Source organism: Echeneis naucrates, chromosome 17 (assembly GCF_900963305.1).
Source record: "Echeneis naucrates chromosome 17, fEcheNa1.1, whole genome shotgun sequence".
NCBI classification, from domain to species: Eukaryota; Metazoa; Chordata; class Actinopteri; order Carangiformes; family Echeneidae; genus Echeneis; species Echeneis naucrates.
In genome coordinates, this window is record NC_042527.1 from 14,955,190 (window position 1) to 14,974,485 (window position 19,296).

Sequence of the window (19,296 nt, forward strand, 5' to 3'; positions counted from 1 at the left end):
AAATGTTGATTTCAGACTACTATTGTGCAAACCTGACAGTTGTCCAGATGCCGTGCCTGGCTGCTGGTTTGTGTAATTTTGCCATGCAGAGAGGAGCAGAGAGGAGCAGGGGACGCTCCAGCAGTCAGGAAAAGGTATTGGGGAAAAAAAAAAAAAAACGTTTTCCTGGCAGCTCATTGGTCCAAATTTTCCCTGTGCTGCCACAATACTGCACACACGTGACCTCCCTGTTTTCACCCAGTTAAACGCATGTACTTAAAAGACAGGCCACTGCCATTCACCAGCTCAGGCAGCGACCGTCACCGCCTCCATGTCGCCGAGCTAAGGTCCGCCGCTGCGGGGACTCGGATCGCCGGACGGGGGCCATGGCGGCCGCCACGAGCAGCAACACATCCGCGGCCACGCTTCAGATGAAGCACCCCAGTATGGAGCATACGCGGAAACGCATCGACCCGAGGAGGAGGCAAGCGGCGCTGTCTTTTCTCAGCAACATTTCTTTGGATGGGCGACCGGTGCAGGACGACGGGGACAATCGAACCGAGGAGGACGTGTCGCTCGAACCGAGGACTAGACTGAGCCTGGCCGCCTCGGAGCGCTCGGCGTGCGGCGCCGCTGGCTCCGGAGCCGCGGGGGCTGCAGCGGCTGCGGCGGCGGCGGCGGCGGCGGCGGCCGCCCAGGCGCTCGCCTTCGCGAACCAGGCTCTGCTGGCCGGCAGCCGGGCCAGTTTTGGGTCGGCTTCGGCTGCTGTCCCATCGGCGGCGGCTGCAGACGCGGAGGGCGACGCTTTCGTGTCCTCGACGTTCAGCTCGCCTTTCTCCGCCGTCCCAGCCTCGACCAGAGGGAGGCTGCAGACCTACACTCAGGGAATCCTTCCTGCCTCCTACTCCAGACAGCCCTCCCAGAGCTACTGCCTGGAGGGCGGACAGATAGCCAACTCTGCCATAGAGCTCCAGAGGTCCAGGTAATCCTCCTCTGCTGCATGTGGGACAGTCTGATGTTATGTTGGTCAATATATCCATGCAGGTCTGCAGGATTCTGCAGCCAGGCCATTGTTTACTTGTTTATTATCTAGAACAACCCCCCCCCCCTCTCTAGATTTCAAAAGTGTGCCAAGTAGTGTGCACAAAAGCTGGAGGTCATCTTGTGTGTTTGGTTAGAGTTAGAATGAGATCTCACCGACACACCCCTCATTGCGTTTCATTCTGCTGGTCTGAATGCCAACCCACAGCCAGACAATCATTTCATTTGTGAATCACAGTTCATTCATCTAAAGGTGTGAGGTTGAGTTTGCACGTTGTGTGTTTAGCCTCTAATGGGTTAAGCTTGTTTGAATGAATGAGCTCGAGGAACACTTTTCCTCCAGATTTCTTACAGTCAGCTGTTTTGAAAAGGGGGCAATTTTGGGTCCGAGCGAGGCGCTCTGCCTGGACTCAACAATAGACAGCAGGAGCAGAGAGAGTTCACTTGTTTGTATATTTTCTCCTTGCAGATGGTCGCAATGACTCACAGGTCCGAACCAGGAAAAATAAATACATACAGAACGATCACAGGTCCAACAGCTGTGCAGGCATAACCCAGTTTCCCTGGAGAGGGGACTCAGCATCACACCTCATCAGTTTCTCTCTGTCTATGTTTCGGCCATGTTCTCTTGCTCTGTCAAATTTATTAGACCTCAAATTATTTTTAGTGAATGTCATTCCAAAGCTTGGCATGCACCTGCTGTCTCTTTGGCATGAAGTTAACATCCTGTAACTCTACACTCATGTTCACACAAGAGCAAGACCATGTGGAAGTCTTTTTTTTTTTTTTTTTTTCCCAATCCCCCTCTTTGTTTGCTTTGTCTTCACTTGGGAGGAACGAGGAGAGGTTGGAGGGTCTCACCTCGCAGCGGGGCAGCTGTCAGTAACAGTCGTCCCGTGGCTCTCTCACTGTCAGAACCTGTTGTCAGAATCTTTTGTGCGCTCCGCTTCATTCAGAGTCCCCTCTCTTTCCTCAATCTTCTCCACTTACTGGTGACATTTCTCAGGAAGCGTTAATATATGGTGAAACTAGTTCCCCTTCCTGAGCTCATGGAAGTTGCACTGCTGAACTAACAGCTTCCGAAAGTTTTAATCTGTACTTTTTGACAGAGAAAGAAGTGGCTTAAAAGTTGCGTAACACTCCAAGACCTCATCAGTCTTGTAAATGACAGACTATCTGCAAGACAGAAACACCTACTATGGCTCCAGAAATAGTAACACAGGTCCACAGTGCTTTGATTCCGTCAAATTGCTTGTTTAAATTTCCATCTTCCTGTGCATTTTAAAGGTCCGGACCCTTTTATTTTGGAGTAAAATTAAGATTTAATGTTCATACTTAACCATGGAAACTTCATTTAACAAGATAATTTCCCAAGAAAGAAAAGAAGCCTGCACTTTCGTGACAGCTGAGCAAAGTGGTGTGATGTGGTAGAAAGCTCCAGACCAAATACTGACTGAGATTGCTCTGTCGACCCAAGTTATTACCCGAGGTCAGAATCGAATTTCTGCTTTTAAGGTGGCAGGGGTTTAGTTCAGAAGGGTATAGTTTGGTGGCCTTGGATTTTACTGGCATCTGTTTGAGCTTTGTTTAACACGCTAATACACGCTGTTGGTAACGTTGACTTTCTTTCACTTCCAACACAACATTGCCCGCTGATAGGACATTTTCTTAAATGTGGTACCCATACTGCAGCTTACATTTGTAAGAAAAGCATGTTTTTGTGACACGAATCTGGTATTTGTAAGTACACTGTGAAATTCTTAAACTCTACCTGCACCCCTGCTCTTTGGTATGTTTTTAGAGGACGTCCACACAAAATGAATTCTAATGTTGAGAGGTAAGCAACCTGTTGACGGAGCATGGCCATATTCCACCGCTGCGCAGACAGACAAGCGCCCCGCACAATGCCTGGTTTGTTTTCTGAGGGCAGCTGGTGGAAACGTGTCCAGGAGGTCCCTGGCTAGGAGAGACAGGATGCCCAGGCTCTCTGAGAAGCAGCCTGGCTCTCAGCTCTGTATTTTCTGTCCTCCACTTCCTCTCCCAGGGGCATCAAAAACACACTCTGCACTCAGACTTTTTGGCCTTCACTCCTGCTCCCCATTCAGGAAGTCTCCAAGCCTTTGATGCACGGCCAGAAACGACTCTCCCAGGCCAAAACTGCTTCAGACCATATCCTAATCAGAACCTAATGCGTGAAAATTATGGCTGATTTTTAATATTCAGGTTTCCTTCCACTCCGAATTCACCCATCAGGAATCAGCATGCTAAGAGCTGAGTTTTAAATATAGTATACAGTACCTATTACCATCTGGCGTTGTCCGCCTAAGGTGGAGAGCTATTTTAGCTCCATCCTTTCCCCACTAACACAGGAAGGCCAAGTCTGCTCGAGTTTTCTTTCAGTTAGGTCTCCGTCAACCCGAGAGCGTGCAAAATCATGTACTTTAATACGTTTTCTTCTCGAGGTTGAGTCACTTCGAAGCTGTGGCAGGAAAACAAGCAGCACAAGCCGTCATAATGATCCTGTGGATTCTTTTGCGAATGGGTCACATACTTTTGGTCATGATTGATTGTTGTTCGCTGAGGTCATGGTTGGCATAATCACAGGCTTACATAACCATGCTTCATTTTCCTTCAGTTTCTCAGCTTAAAAATGGCCATAAGATTTGAATGAAATTCCCACAGTGAGTAAAAACAATGAAACAAGGGTTGCCATGTGTTTTACCTCCATGCAAGATCAAGTGAGAACCCAGAGTTAGACTTCCACATTGTGATAGGTTTGGTCTCCGGGCCTGAACAGCTCAACGGTGTCATATATTTCTTTTAAACAAAGCAGAGCTCTTTTCCGTCTCTGTTCTCTCATCCTCTTTTTGTTCATTTATATTTCAAATCTGCTGACACTTCCCATTTATCTTCCCTGTACGTTTGAGGATCAGAGAGGCTGAATTGCTCTGAATGGATTTTTATGTTTGTTTTTTTTTTTAATCAGAATAATCACATTTCCGTTTTCTGGGGTGTATTTGGGAGAAAAGTCCAGAACATTACAGTTATTTCCATTCAGTGATTCTAATGGAGAAACAGAGGACTATGTCCTGTGGAAAGCTGCCAACAGGGCGTACGTGTGAGACTGTTTAATCTCCACATCTAAACGGTACACTTGAGTTTTATAGCGTTGTTTTAATGTCACCACTAGACACGAAATCATCAATAACTTTTTGAAAGGGGCTCATTTCCCAAAGGATGTTATTTTGGCTGCAGCAGAGCAGAAATAACGTTGAATGGGTTGCATTTTTGAAAAATGCTGGGAGAAAATTACTTGAGGCAATAGTCTCAGGAATTGTTTCAAAGACACAGAAGAATGCCTCTTGTGGTTTGTTTGCCATTGATTTATAACCAGGCTTCTGATACAGCCTTGTTAAAGTCAAACTCTGTAGAAATTGATTGTTTCTAATCCTACGTGGTGTCGTTTGTGTCTATAGTGAATAAGTCTCTCGGCCTGTGTTATTGTTTCCAGGCTGGAAAACATTTCTTGCAGTGAAACATGCTCTGCTGCAGCTGTTCATCTGCAGTGTCTGGATCAAAGTCCCCTCAAGCTCTGTTCACTTGATGACCTGGAAACAAGCCCGTTGGCCAAGTGGCGAATGATCTTTTTTGAAGAAAAGTAAAGACTCACAGAGATTTAGACTGGGGAAAATGGCAAAATGTCACACATAATGCAGGTGAATACTATGTAGCTTCAGTCGGGGGCATACAGTAGTTTTATAGTGGTAGCTTTCTGAAATTATCACGCCTGTCTACTTTGAGAGTGTCTGTGTAGTAATTTCCTCTGTTCTGTTTTTTCATTTGTGAAAAAGGTTTCAACTGCAGCAATCACAGTGCTCTGCAAAGTTGTTGCTAAAGTTGTTGGTTTGTTTGTTTGTTTGTTTGTTTGTTTGTTTATTTATTTATTTATTTATTTAGTTAGTTAGTGCGACATTTCAACTTTGCTGTGTTGCACTTACAGAGGGACGTTTGCACTAAATTAATAAAAAATAAAGTTATAGGGATGGCTTCCCTACTGGGATACATTATAGAAAATATCATTGTCACAATGTACATGTTAGCACGAGTAATATTTTAAGTTAACTGAAAAAAAAAAAAAGAAAAGAAACTGTACGACTATATGTCTGAATTATTTTGTCCAATTTGGCCAAGCTATCAACAACAAATATGACTTAAAATATTTGTTAGAAGTGTTAGCAAACTCTTTTTTTTTTTTTTCCTTTTAGACATCCAACAGAGACAACAGAAGATAGACAACCCTTTGGCGTTTATGGCCACCTAATCACTCAGTTTATCTGTTCTGGCCTCCACCAACCCCTGAGGGAAATACATGTTTCTTAAGCTACCAAACGCTCTGCTATCTTTGTCCAGTGTTACATTCTTAGCAGATAGATGACTAAGTTGTTGTTTTTTTTTTTGTTTTTTTTTTGGTTGGTTTGTTTGTTTTTTGTTTTTAAGCTTGATGAAAATATCTTTCTGCTGTCTAAAAAAAAAAAAAAAAAAAAAAAAACAACAACAATTGTGAGCTGTCTTTAATTAAAAGAGAGCTGGTGTGTTTGGGTGATGATTGTTTGTGGATTAGATACCACCAGAGATGCTTTTGATGTTACCCATAATCATTTGACTCATTGTACACATGAAAATATTGATCAGTGCAGTTTTAAATTAATCCTTCCTTTTTTTTTTCTTTTTTTTTAATTCTCATTAGATGAGGATTGCTTCCAAGATCTTGTTTGATCTTTAAATGCATCAAAAATAAAGACTTTTTTTTTTTTCTCCTCATGCCACAAATAGCTTTGAAAGCTTCATTTCCATCAAAGTAGTGATGCGCCAGCAGAGCAAAGCAGGAGGGTTGTTCACTTATAATTTATTCATCCAATCCATCGAGGAGGGTGATGTAAGACTGACCGTAAATCATGTGACCCCCCCAAAACTCATCTGACCTTCAGACAGAGGTCAAGCCCCTTCGTTATGACCCTCCCAGTGCACAGCAGCAGAGACAGTGTCGACGATGTCAGCCGTAATCATTCGGATTAAGAAGTGGACTGTTGATGCCTTTTATTGGAACTCGGTGTTCGTCCATCCAGTTTATGATCATCCAGGTTTGTCAGAATAAAAGCCCTAAGTGTCTTGTCTGTTTTAACAGTCTGCCTCCTTATGATGTAAACACTTATCTCAGCCCATCTCCGCACGTACACTGAGTTCACTCGGCCTGTGTTGGTTTAAACCCAGAGAGATCCTCGAGTACACAGTCATCTTTTGTTAATCTGTCCTCATGCGCTGTCGTTTATTAACCAGCCTTTACGCTTCGCTGTCTCTCCCTGTGGCTGAGACGCATCATGAAGAGGGTCAGCAGTATCATCAGCTTTCCCTTGTCCTCCGGCTGCAGGCTTTACAGCGTTTCACCACCTTTTGATTTGTTAAAATAATAAGTCCAAGAGGACGTACAATATCCAGGGTGTGAACAGGATCTTACTCAGCGTGGCAGCTGCAGAGCTGTTTCATACTTGATGACATACTTGAGTTAATGTCTTGTGTTTTCAGTTATTTGACCACCAGTGTGTTGATTTCTACTTACTTTTAATTGTGGCTACTTTGTAAAGCGGGTTAATGAGCTGGATTAGCTGTTGGTATGGTGCCAAACACCCAATCAGAATTTAATTTTGGAACAGCTCAGTCTTGCTTAGCTATCACATGTGAGGTTGTTTCTGATATTGGCAGCCAATCATTTAAAGCGTTCAGGCCAAATTCGGCTGTTGAGTCGTGCAATAAAGTGTGAAATAAAGGCCATCTGTGACAAAATGTGTTACACAAAATGTTTTCAGAGCCAGACGCTTATCCTCTTAGCAGGTCAGAGGCTGGAAAATTCTCTGCGATCTACACAAGCCTGAGGAGTGATCATTGAACACAAAGACACACACTGGACACAATGATGTTCAGCCATAACTCTGCTAGTGTAAATTAACCTGAGAAGATGGTGATCATTTAACACTGGTAAATGATCACCAGGGGGCCTTAACACCCTCATGTGAAGGGCTTCGTTCACCGCACACACTTTTTGGTCAGTATTAAAAAAAAATATATACTGTAATCTTATATTAAATATCTGCAACATCAAGTCCCAAGGAGTAATTTTTCTGATTATTTGATGCGAATACACAACATTTGGACACACTCTCTTGGCGTTCCTCAGCGGTTATTTAAAAGTACAGTGAAATGAATCGTGGATTATTGACGAGTTGCTTTGCAGTAAGTAGGTAAATGTAGATTTAGTTCATTCTGATATCTTGGTGTATTGTAGAATTTAAACTGACCTCAATTTGTGTGAAAAGGACCTTCTATGGATTTTCAGTGCTGACCTTTTCCATTTTAGTTATTAATGTGGAACAGACTTTGATTGACTGTATTGCTATTTTATCAAATTCTCTCACAGTGAAATGTATTCATATGTTTGTTATGAGAAAAATGCCACAATAAGGATGTTTTCTTCAATTCTTTCCACAGATGTTCATTTAAGAGCTGTTGAATGACGGTTGGCCCAGTTTGGCTTTGGTAATGTCATAATTTCCCCTAACGTTAAACTTCTCCTCTGCCTGCCTTATCAGACGAAGACTCATCTCCCAGCGCTCTTCGCTTGAAACGCTAGAGGACATTGAGGAAAATGCTCCTCTGCGCAGGTAGTACACTCCTCTGAATTACCCTTCTCATTCACGTTGCCCGGCCGATGTAATGTATCCTACTGGCACAGTTTCTCTCTTTTTCGCACACTGAAGCTGTGTGTTTATTTAACATTTCAGATGCCGAACCCTATCGGGTTCACCCCGACCAAAGAGCTTCAAGAAAATCCACTTCATAAAGAACATGAGGCAACATGATATGCGCAATGGAAGGTATGAAGGCAAACAATGCCATCCCTTAGTCAATACAAGTCCTCAGTGCATAATGGCAGGCAGCCCCAGTCAATGAACTGCAGTTTGATGTTTCTCGCATTACAAGCCACATAGCAGGCGAACAGACCAGGCTCATTCACAGCACAGAAATATTGTTTGTTTGTTTGTTTGTCCCCCCCCCACCCTTTATTTCTTCACTTTTCAAATTTTGGAATGACGCTGCAAGATCGATCTATTCAGCTGCTTAATGTCATATCCCCCCATCTTTGTGTCAAACAGACTGTGAACCCTTCGATACAGACATATATGATACATTTTGGTGCAGTGCTGTTAATGTTGAGACTTTACCAAGAAATGTTTTTGTTTTTTTTAATGTAGGCCAGGAGACCAATAATGCGCTGCTTCTTTTCAGACTGTGGCACTGAAAAGGAATTGAGTTAACATCTTTCCCTGCTATTTTGTGATGCAGAGTACAAGATCAGTGTTTGTTTTTTTGTTTTTTTTAAGTAAAGAAGCCCTTATTTTAACTTGACTGGTTCGTAAATCATCTATTAATTAATTAGTTAATTAAAAAAAAATATTTTTATTAAAGTCTCTCAGCATAATGAAGCAGTTAGTTTCTTTCCCTTATATCCAAATCTGATGTGAAAATATAAAGAGTTAGATTTTTCACATCATCAACACATCATGAGCTTGTTGATTAACTGATGCTGAAACAATGATGATTTTTATTCTGTGAGTTGCAGCTATTAAAAGAAGCAATTAAGATGTCATTTAAAGTCAAAGGCATTAAGTGATTCTTAGCAGGTGGTCTGACCACACACTGTTTGTAAGTTTAGGAATGGCGGACAATTCAAGTTATTAACGTTATAAGATTTTGCGGCAAAAATGCATCTTTGTTGCTCCCAAACCACTGACCATGAGCTCCGATGCAACCAAAACAACACACACTCAAACTGGATTTCCAGTTCATTCTCCTCATCCTGAGTTCTGACTGTACTTTTTCCAACTTTAACCTATGGGTCTTGTCAGATAGATATTCATTAGCTTGTTTACCATTTTTGTTTTTATAGGATAGTCCTAATCAGTGGCAGAAGATCCTTCTATAGTGTATTTTCTGTCCTGCCCTATCGAGATTGTAGCCAAGCAGGGTATGTATCCGACAGCATGCCGAACTTTGTAACCTCCTCCAGCCTGTGCTCCCTCTTTCCTTTTGTTTTCCCATCCCTCTTTTTCTGTGGATGTACTCTCCTCTGACTGATGCATACATCGCTACGGGTTGGTTTTGGTGGATGCATTTTTACACTAAAAAAAAAAACAAAACATAAACATTGGGCTATAATGGGCTTTAAAGGCTTACCCCTATGTAGCCTAATGCTTGTTGCTTGTATTGCTTTTTCCACAATGCCTCTGGTGGCTTTTTGGGCACTCATCCTTTTTGTTCAAGTCAACCCATTTTTGTCTGTTGCTGGCTTTGCTATGTAACATTCAAGACTCACCTTCCCTGGGTTCTTGCTGTCCTTGGGTTTTGACATTTTAAGTCTTAAATTGAAAGTGTTATTCAGTGGTCTAATCATCCTCGATGTTGACAGGTTGGTATATTTTTTGGGGGGGTTTGTTATCAACTGTGTTTTTCCTAGTCTAAGTCTTTGTTTAGAGTTTACATTTCTTTTAACTCGAACAGAAAACATCTCAGGCTTATCTGTAGATGTTTTTCCCTCTCTGTTTTTAACGCAGCATAAAGTTGTAGGTAAAAACAAACCCATGTGACTTGCATGGGGATCACTCTGTTATGGTTGGTCCTCTTGGCCCAGATGCCCCAGTGTCACATGAAACAGTGTGTTTTGGAGGAAGGGAAAGAAAAAGCTTAGTGAGGAGCATGGAGGGGTCAATCCCTTTGTGAAATTCTCCAAACAAGTTTATCAGTGCAAGGTCGAAGGTTAATACACCCCCAGGGATACACTTGATAGTTCATTGTTGCGGCTGGACAGTTTACAGTTAACTAAAAGGCGGCTCTGCTGTAAAACTGAGCCAACCAAAGTCTAAGTGTGCACCATTCCAAATTAATCCTCAGGCTCAGAAATCAAATATTGATTCTCAGTTCAAAACAATAGTAATGGTCTTATACAACACATAAGTATGTTGTATAAGACCCATTACCTGAGCTGACATATGACCTGTGTGCACGCATGCTTGAGCAAGTTGGTGCTCATTTGAAAGGTTACTGAGGTTAACCTCTGTTGCTGCATTGGTGAGGATTCACTTACAGCTAAGACCATGAATGTTTGACAGAGTTTCTAAAAAGTTTTATCATTTTGAGAATATGGCGGCGCAGACAGACAAACATCCAACTCAGTAGGATTGGCTGTAATTTGTGTGACAGCATTAAAGGTGAATGGACACACAGTGAACTGAAGCCACATTGGGCTCTTCCTTTCAGATGAGCTACAGTGCAGGCAAAGGTAGAAACAAGTTATACTCAAAAGTCAAAACATTAAACATTTTTGCTAGGTGATTTCTTGGCAAGAATGAGATGAGAAGATTGGTACTTCTTTTTGCATATATCTGTTATGAATATAAGACATCTGTGTGTTGCAGAGCTTTTCACACTGTAAAGCCGTCCCTACCTTCGATATTTAAAGGACTGGCTTGAAAGTTTCACAGCCCCTCTCATCTAAGAAATTAGAAAAGCCTGCCGCCTGTCGAAACTTAGGAAAAGACAAAAACCGACCAGTGCTGAGTGAAGGGCTATGTGACTGGACATTTGTTTGTGGGGCATCGCTGTCTCATGACAGCCTGATGCTCCTGTGTTCAAATCCCTCTGGAGTCAGCAGTATCCTTTCTGTCCGGACCTCACATGGTCTTTTTTGGGTTTTCTTCCATGCACTTGAAATCCTCTGACCCTAAAACATATACATGTTCATAGTCTTGGCACTGGAGAATAGCTGTGGATGAAGTTTTGAAGACTTTTGGTACTATTGGTACAAAACTAAAATGTTAATGACCCTTGAGGTTGGTGGTCCAGTAGCTTATAGGGGGCACGTTGAATTTGATCATGTTGGTTCTTTGTTTGCCTGGGGCTGGATTCAGAAACATTTGGCATGACACGATGAGCATTGAATTGATCATGATGCTACTAACATACAGTTTGAAGCCAGTGAATCCTGTCCATGCATGTTACTTGGCAGTATCAGCTTTTCTTATAATTTCCTTTCATCTCTCCTTATTCTCAGCGGACTGAAGCTTCATAGAAAAGCTCTCGTCATAGAAAGCTTTCTGTCTTGTGTGTTTCCCCCATTTTTTTTATTTATTCTTTTTTCTTTCTGTGCTGTAAGATGTCTGCTGCCTAATGAGCTCCATGTCTATGATGCATCTATCAACACTGTGTCCTGATGTGCCTGACTGCCAGATAACACTGTTTTCATTATAACAGACTGGCCTCACATGTCATCAAAACACTGGGAGAGTCATGTGAGGGCCAACTGTGTAATTCTTTTCTATTTATCTGGGATTCATGCTAATTCAATTTTACAAGTGATTGCCTCTGTCAACCCGTCGTACGTTTTCAGCAGCAGACATGAAATACAAAGAATATTTGGCCCATGCAAAATATGTTCAGTCACACTTTACTCTGCAGCCATATGTGGTTTTTACTTCAACAACCGTCTGACCTCCTGCGAATCTCCCACAGCAGTATGGCTTTTCAGGCTTTGGTGAGACAGTTTGAAGAGCCTGGCATGCTAGAATAAATCCATACTCTCCCCTATCCTTTCCTCCCATGGGTCTACATTATTTCTGATTTCCCTGAGTTGCACCCATGGACATGGACAATTGCAAAGGCTTGGTCAGCTGATGGGCACAGATCAATACGGGCCTGTATCCATGATGTAGTGTAGGAGGTCTGCTATAGAAAAGGCCCTAACAGGAGGAGATGGCAATGAAATGAGAAGTATTGTTTTAAAAACTGTGTGCTCATCATCAGGGATGTAAAGATGGAAGGCGGCCGTCAGCGGCACCCATCAGGAGGCGTCAGTGCCAAGGAGATGGTGATCGGGTTGGAAGGAGTGGAGTTGGGTGCAGATGGAAAGGTGAGAAATGAGCAGAAATGTGTGTGTATGTGGAAGTGGAAAGTTTTGAGGTTTTAAAATGTGGTTAGTAAAAATTCTGAAACGGCTGTCGGTCTTTAGTGAGTACAGTTGTAGAGTCCATGATGTTGCTGTGATGAGTCTAACCCTAACCCTTAAACATGCAGCCAATCCCATTTTAGCTGGGCACTTAAAAAAATGGCCTTTTATGTCCGTATGGAAATTTTCAATTATTTAATAGCTTTGGAAAAGGATGAGACTGGCTGAGGTTCAACAATATAAAGCCTCTTTCTAGCAGTTATTTTTTTTTCCCCATGAAAAGTGGTAGCTAATATTATTTGCAGTGGCACGTTAAAATGTTAATATCATGCTTAGTAACCATTTTCCACAGTATCCTCACACCTGTGAGTGTGTTAAATGCCTGCATAGTAAACACAATCGGCCAACCATACTGATTGAATTTTATTATATTATTGATGCAACTTGTTCTATTCTTGTTCTGATGAAATACTCTAAGAGGCTCCACAGATGCAACCTTATGTGGGGTTTTCTGATACAGACGTCTGTATATTTCCGTGTCTGCAGACTGTGTCCTACACTCAGTTCCTGTATCCCACTAATGTGCTGGGTGGTCGAAGAAACACCATCGACTCCACCTCTTCCTTTTCTCAATCTCGTAACGCCAGCCACCGCAGCCTCAGTCTGGGCCGAGCCAACAGCAACCAGAGCAGCCTAGACGCAGGTTAGTTGGCTGCTAAGACACGTATTAACTGCTCAACGTTATTCATGGCAGCTGATGTGTAATCCTAGCCCTCGTTTTTTTTTTGTTCTGTTTTTGTTTTGTTTGTTTTATCCAGTTTATTTTTATTGGAAGAGAAGTTGTGCCTCCAGTGTTGTGTTTGTGATCATGACAGGCAACGATTTGGGCGACTTCCGCGAGTACGATCCCAATCTGCTGGATGACCCTCAGTGGCCTTGTGGAAAACACAAGAGAGTCCTCATCTTCCCCTCCTACATGGTGAGAAAGTACTCTAGATGCGTACAACACAGTGCCATCAGCAGTAACAACAACAACTGCATCGTTGTCCTTTTGAGGGTTTAATGGAAAGGTTGTTTTTGTGCAGGACCTATTTAGCTTGAATAGATACAGCTCTGTTTTGACACGTTTTCTTCAGATGTCCTTCAAAACAACTTTTATCCCCGTGAGCCATTCAGGTTTCCCATCATAACTACAAACACTAACACACAAAGAAGATTTTTCTAACTTGAGAATCTTTCTTAAAAAGTCTTTCTGAATTTTATCATATGTCATTGAAAAGGAGCCAGCAGGATGTCTCAGATAGTTTTAATCAGGAAGGTCAGTGGGTGCTGACTCCCTCCCACCTTCTGAGGTTTAAATAATATACACACTTCATGCCCACGTTGAGTGCAGTAGCTGTTGCGCGGCCCTTGTCCGGTGCTGCTGTGTAGTGTTTGTCTCAGCACTAATCACTCTCACTTTTCCGGAAAAGAGCGGATGTTTTATTGTGGTTAGGGGGAAAAAAAAAAAAAAAACCCCACTCTGACTAGACTCCCACCTCATTCTTTCCTGGGCTCTGTTTTTGTTGCAGAGACTGGCAGAATACACAAGGACTGACATAGTTGAAATGTTTAGTCAAGGCCAGACTATACTTTTTTTTTTTTCCTGCCGTCTTCCTCCAATTACTAAAGCCAGCGTCTCACAACAATAGCTATTGTGTTTTGCTACAAGAATGCAACCAGTATACTCAACATTTCAGCATTAAACACAGACTGGGAGACATGACTCCCGAACTGAACTTCAAGTAGAGTTCAAGCAGGGATTAGATCTTCCGCATGCAATTGAGGAAGTGCTTGTATGAACTAGAATATGATTATGAAGCAAAGAAAACCCTACTCATTTTAAATGGGGCAAGTTTAATGTGTTGTACCTTTTTCATTTATTGCTTTTATTAAAAGCATGGAAGTGTTTTTGTGCGGATAAAAGTTAGCGTGAGACAGGGTCATTTTCTGTCATGCTGTCAGTGCTGCTCATTCTTCTGCTCATTACTTAAAGCTCCAACCATTGATAAGCATTCGTTCTCCCTAATGCTTCATGATCAGTAGCGCAGTGTGTTGAGGCTAAACACAATTATTCACACTCCACGCCCTGCCTGCAATGCCACACATACATACAGAGGATCATTTTTATATTTTTAGAACTACTGCATAGTGTGCCCTTATTTCATTGCTCATTCTCTCTCTAGACACTGTACTTAAGGATAACCTCATTGCTTGTACAAAAAGTCTTATTTTCAACGTCTTCTGCCATGAAAAGTAGAGAAAGTAGTTTTAAAAAGTTCTACTTTCATTCCCCCCCCCCCATCAAAAATAATGTCTTTCAACAATCCAAATAATTTATCACTCACAGGCAATGGTATTATATTCATTTTTTGGTGTAGCTGCAGTGCAAACAACCGATGCAGTTGTCTTGGAGTGCAGTAACAGTCAGCAGGGTAAGCGCGTATGTGTAAGTTAGAGTGAGATAAAAAATGGGTGTGTGTGCATAATCTGTGTATTTGATCTGTTAGAACGGTGAAATGCCAGTTGACTGCTTGAGGGAGTGGGAAGCAAAAAACAAATAAACGTACCTATAGGGTGGTTTGGATAAACTGCTTTGAGTGTTAGAGGTCAAATCAAAAGTCGGAGCAGCCAAAAGTTTTGGCAGTAATTCTGAGGTGAGTCGAGGTGAAACCAGAAAGTAGGCATTATGACTGATCTCGTGTTTTCAAAGGACCATTTGAATAATTATTTTTCTGTTTTGGTAACAACTTCAGCCTTCATCTCCCTTTGCTTATTCTGAAATGACTAATGCTAACCACGGGTTCACAGGCCCCATGTTGAAATGATTCGGAATAACTCCACATACGATTCAGGTTGTCACCCTAACCCTAGAAATGCACTTTGAGTTAATCCAAGAGTCAACTCCTCAATAAACTGTCCTAATGCGTCTCACTCACTTTGTGCTCAGAACGTGTTCTAACAAGCTCCGTTTGTTTTAGAGAACCCTGAAGAAGCTATAAAAACTCAGTGCGTTCTCTCTCCTCCAGGTTTGTAGAGGAAAAGGCTGGCGATAGTCCTTTTTTCTTATTGTCTCGAAATCTGTTCAAAAGATAAAGACTAAAAACGTGGCAGTTCTGTCAGTGGCCCTCAGATGTGCAGGAAAATATCACCCAGTGACACCAACGCTCAACAGGCCTCGCTGTGGGACGGTGGAATCCAACACTGGTGTGTGAGGATCCAGTCACCGTGCTCAGTTGTGAGCGTGTAGTCATTCTCCGGTTTTCCTTTTCAGACTACGGTCATTGAATACGTCAAACCCTCTGACCTCAAGAAGGACATGAACGAAACCTTCAAGGAGAAATTCCCCCACATACGGCTCACACTCAGCAAGATAAGAAGGTAAAATACACAGAAAGCAAGTTTTTTTTTTTTTTTACAATGAAGATTAAAATTTTAATTAGGCTGTATAATTTTGCTTGCTTCAATACTGTCTTTCTCTTAACTCTCCCCTTTCTCTTTTCTTTCTTTCTTTTTTTTTTTTTAACTTCTTCCAGCTTGAAAAGGGAGATAAGAAAGTTGGCCCAGGATGAGTGTGGTTATGAGGAACCAACAGTGGCCATGGCATTCGTCTACTTTGAAAAACTCGTTCTTCAAGGCAAACTACATAAGCAGAATCGTAAACTTTGTGCTGGGGCCTGCGTCCTTCTGGCGGCAAAGATTGGTGGTGATCTCAAGAAACATGAAGTGAAGCTCCTGATAGATGTAAGTTTTTTTTTTGTTTGTTTTTTTTTTAAACCCTTAGCAACACCTCAAAAAAATATAACACTGCAAGCTAAAAAAACACAGAAATCTGTCCACCGGGAAGTGAAATGTCTGATAAGCCAGGAGTTTTCATCGTTGTGAGAACCACAAAGAAAATGCTACTATAGCTGGCACCAGATGAAACAATACATGAGGGAAAAAAAAGATAACTTGAAAGATATAGCTGTGAGTATGTTTACAAACAGAAATGAAAAGGTATGATATTATAGTCTGTGAAAACAATATTAACAAAATGCGACACTATGAAATAAACACAGCTACAATACAAAAAAGACCTGTTGATATTAGCTTTCAGGAACATGAAAGCTGATCTTAAGAGCCACATCTAGTATTTCCCTGAAAGCAGCACCAGTCCAGTGGCCATCTGGTCTGGGTCTCTGACATGCTTCACCAAATGTAAAAATCAAAGTCTGTTATTTTAACATGAATAGGAATCACTTTTACTCTCTCTGTCTGAGTCGGCCTTCAGGTAGAGCAGGGCCCAGCTTTTTGCAGATGAATGGGTGGCATTAACAGCAATGAGGAATGCAGCGTTACACACATCTATTGTTTAATCTCTTTTTCTCTTCCTCGTCGTCGTCTTTTTTTTTTTTTTTCTTGGCAGAAACTGGAGGAGAGGTTCCGAGTGAACCGCAGAGAGCTGATAGCCTTCGAGTTCCCTGTCCTGGTGGCGCTAGAGTTCAACCTCCACCTGCCCGAGCACGAGATCATGCCCCACTACAGACGCCTGCTGCAGACCTCCTAGCATTAGTGACCTATCAGGAGGAGGGCTGGCAGGTCGTCCTCCTGATCTACTCCCCCACGGTATCCATCCTCCCACCGCTGTGTCACAGCTCTCACCCGCCGTTCGCGTTGTCGCCGGACAGCAGCCACTCACCACTGCCGACGACACTCTCCTTCATCTCAGAGACTTGGAACTAGCCAAAGGGACACATTTTTAAACAAACCATTCTCACGTTTTCTTTTTTTTGACTTCTTCATTCACCATCACTACATGGACTTCTAAAAGAAACTGTCTGCTGTCTGAAAACAAGCTGTTTTTTCCAGTTTGCATGTTTCACATCTTTTTGTATACTTTAGCACTCTCTTGTTGCTTAAGAGAGTTTTTTTTTTTTTTTTTGCTTGATGGTGATCTTAAATTTTTTATTTTAATTTTTTCCAGTTAAACCAACCAATGATTGTAACATTTTTATCATCTATTTTCTTTAATCCTTGTAAACATTTGGTATGATTTTTTTTGAAACAGAAGCCCTTTAAGTGGCTGGCTTTGGCTAGACTGATATTCCTCAGTGACTCATCTTCACATTGTCTTAAAAGTGCACTTTTTGAATATTGCAAGAGGTAGGTAGAGCGGGAACATTTTTTTTTCTCCCCCAGACTTTTAATGAGCTTGGGAATGAACCCTGACAAGAATCTGTGTTCACAAGCGCCACACACAGTTCGTTTGAATGGACCATTGGATTTGTTTTTCCTCTCCTGTGTTTTTTGTCACTATTTTCTAGCCACAGCGGCTCCGCATGACAAGAAATGATTGTTTGTACGCAGGTACTCACAGACAGGATGGGACTTCGTATTTTCCCTGAAGTGTTCCATTCATTTTATTTTTATTTTTTTTTCTACCAGTCGGATGTTTGCCATTGACGTAAGGAGACCAGACCCACTTTTATCAATGTCAAATTTCCTGTGCTCTATGTTAGAGTGTATCGCTTGCACATTTACAGTGCGGTAACGGAGGTTGAGGTGGTCGCACTGTGAAGTCGTTAGTGAGTGCAAAAATTGCCATTAACCAGTGATGAGGATCGGCAGCAGTGGGCCCCTGTTTCTTAGACCTGGTGGATCTGGGTCAAGTCCCCATGCCAGTAATTGTCCTCCTGCTGAAGTGTCTTTGAGCAAGACACCCAATCCCTTCAGGCTTTGGGAATGCTGCTCTCTAACTGACCCCGAATCGACAACGAGGATCAGTGACAGCCCCAACATTTACATAGATCTGGAATTTGCATCATTTGTTGATTTGTAATCTAAAAAAATTAAAACAAAAAGAGGAAAGAAATGTGCCAATGTGACCAATTTAAAAAAAAAAAAAAAGTATTCTATTTGTTTGGCATGTTATCTTAACTATATTTTCTTTATTACCTTGAAATCACACAATACCACAGTGTTGAGAGGCCGTCAACTCGGGCAGAAAGCCTTTTTGAAAATAGTATTTAATGCTGTTGCAAGTATTGATATCTGAGCTGAAACGATCACAAGACAAAAGCTAAATTGCAGCTATGGAAGTTTGGATTGTGCTGATTGTTGGGGACGGGTGGGGGTCCTGAGCTTCTTTCTGTTTGCAAGCCCAAAGATTTCGCTGTAAGGTGCACATGAAACACTCTGTGAGGAAAGACTCATGGGCGACACCTACTACCTGTGTATGTTTGTAAATAAAATGCTTTGCTTGTTCAATCTAAACTGAACTCTGATGTATTGATGCGCCGCCTCCATTAATCCTACTTTGAACCTTTTATTTGGATGACTTTAATGATCTCCAGGCTTTAGGTTAAGGTTACATGTCCCAGCAACGACTGGATGGACTGCTGCCAAAATAAAATTCAAGCACAGTCCTGCAGCTGCTAACACAGTGCTAGGCTAGTGGTTTCTAAAAAAACAAAAATAAAATCTTATCTTGGCTATTTTTTCTAATTTGATGAGCAGAGCAAGTTAGCTTTGCTTCAAATTCCTTGGCACACTGAAAACATGAAGATCAACTTGTATGCAGGTTTCATTTATGCATCTGGACGGCTGTCTTTTCAGTCTAAAGTTCAGCACCGTATTCTTTGGCCTTTTTAAATACACTGCAGTCATAACACAGCTAATGATTAACTCATGGCTGAGGACTCCTAAGGTTAAAATTCTCCATTTCTTTCTTGTTGACTTCATCTTAATCTTGTCAACTAAACACTTAAATTGAATTAGAAAAAGACAACGTAAACCCATCTGCAAAGATCTGAAATGCAACTTCAGCCTTGTGCAAATTACATTTTTAAATTTAAATTATTTAACTGCCAAATAATAAAAAAAAAAAAAAAAAAAAATGTAGATTCGATTCTATCTTTAAGATTGGGGGCTGCCTTTTATGTTACTTTGCAAGATGTCATTTACAAAGAAAAGTCCTATTAATCACATCGGACAATGTCATCAGTAACTGATGCTGCTCCATGCTGACAAAAGCTCCACTGTGTATGTCAGTATCAGCAATTCTGTTCATTTCTATTTCACTATTTTACCCTCCATATTTCACGTTTGACGTGTGCTGCACGGCAGCCACAAGCATCACAATGTTATTAAGTTCTTAGTCGATGGAGCTTTTTGTCAGAGTCATGAAGCAGCAGTTCTTAAAC

At 41.8% G+C, this 19,296-nt stretch overlaps 1 protein-coding gene across 2 annotated transcripts; it reads left to right on the forward strand.

The window, feature by feature from the left end:
- The first annotated feature begins 242 nt into the window (after nucleotides 1–242).
- Nucleotides 243–18,057, forward strand: cables1 (Cdk5 and Abl enzyme substrate 1). 2 transcript variants are annotated; one of them, XM_029525496.1, is made up of 10 exons: nucleotides 243–961; nucleotides 7,665–7,736; nucleotides 7,857–7,949; nucleotides 9,023–9,100; nucleotides 11,932–12,037; nucleotides 12,620–12,776; nucleotides 12,949–13,052; nucleotides 15,387–15,493; nucleotides 15,649–15,856; nucleotides 16,521–18,057. In XM_029525496.1, exons 1-10 carry the CDS (start codon nucleotides 366–368, stop codon nucleotides 16,659–16,661), a joined length of 1,662 nt encoding a protein of 553 aa, XP_029381356.1. In that variant the 5' UTR covers nucleotides 243–365; the 3' UTR covers nucleotides 16,662–18,057. The 2 variants fall into 2 exon arrangements, with proteins under 2 accessions (XP_029381356.1, XP_029381357.1); XM_029525497.1 differs by lacking the exon at nucleotides 9,023–9,100.
- Nucleotides 18,058–19,296: the final 1,239 nt, after the last annotated feature.

Bases quoted from the DNA above. Each gene is read 5' to 3' on its own strand.
- cables1 (XM_029525496.1), top strand. From the start codon at position 366: ATGGCGGCCGCCACGAGCAGCAACACATCCGCGGCCACGCTTCAGATG. The intron at 962-7,664 runs GTAATCCTCCTC...CTGCCTTATCAG, and splicing joins ATAGAGCTCCAGAGGTCCAG to ACGAAGACTCATCTCCCAGC. The intron at 12,777-12,948 runs GTTAGTTGGCTG...TGATCATGACAG, and splicing joins CCAGAGCAGCCTAGACGCAG to GCAACGATTTGGGCGACTTC.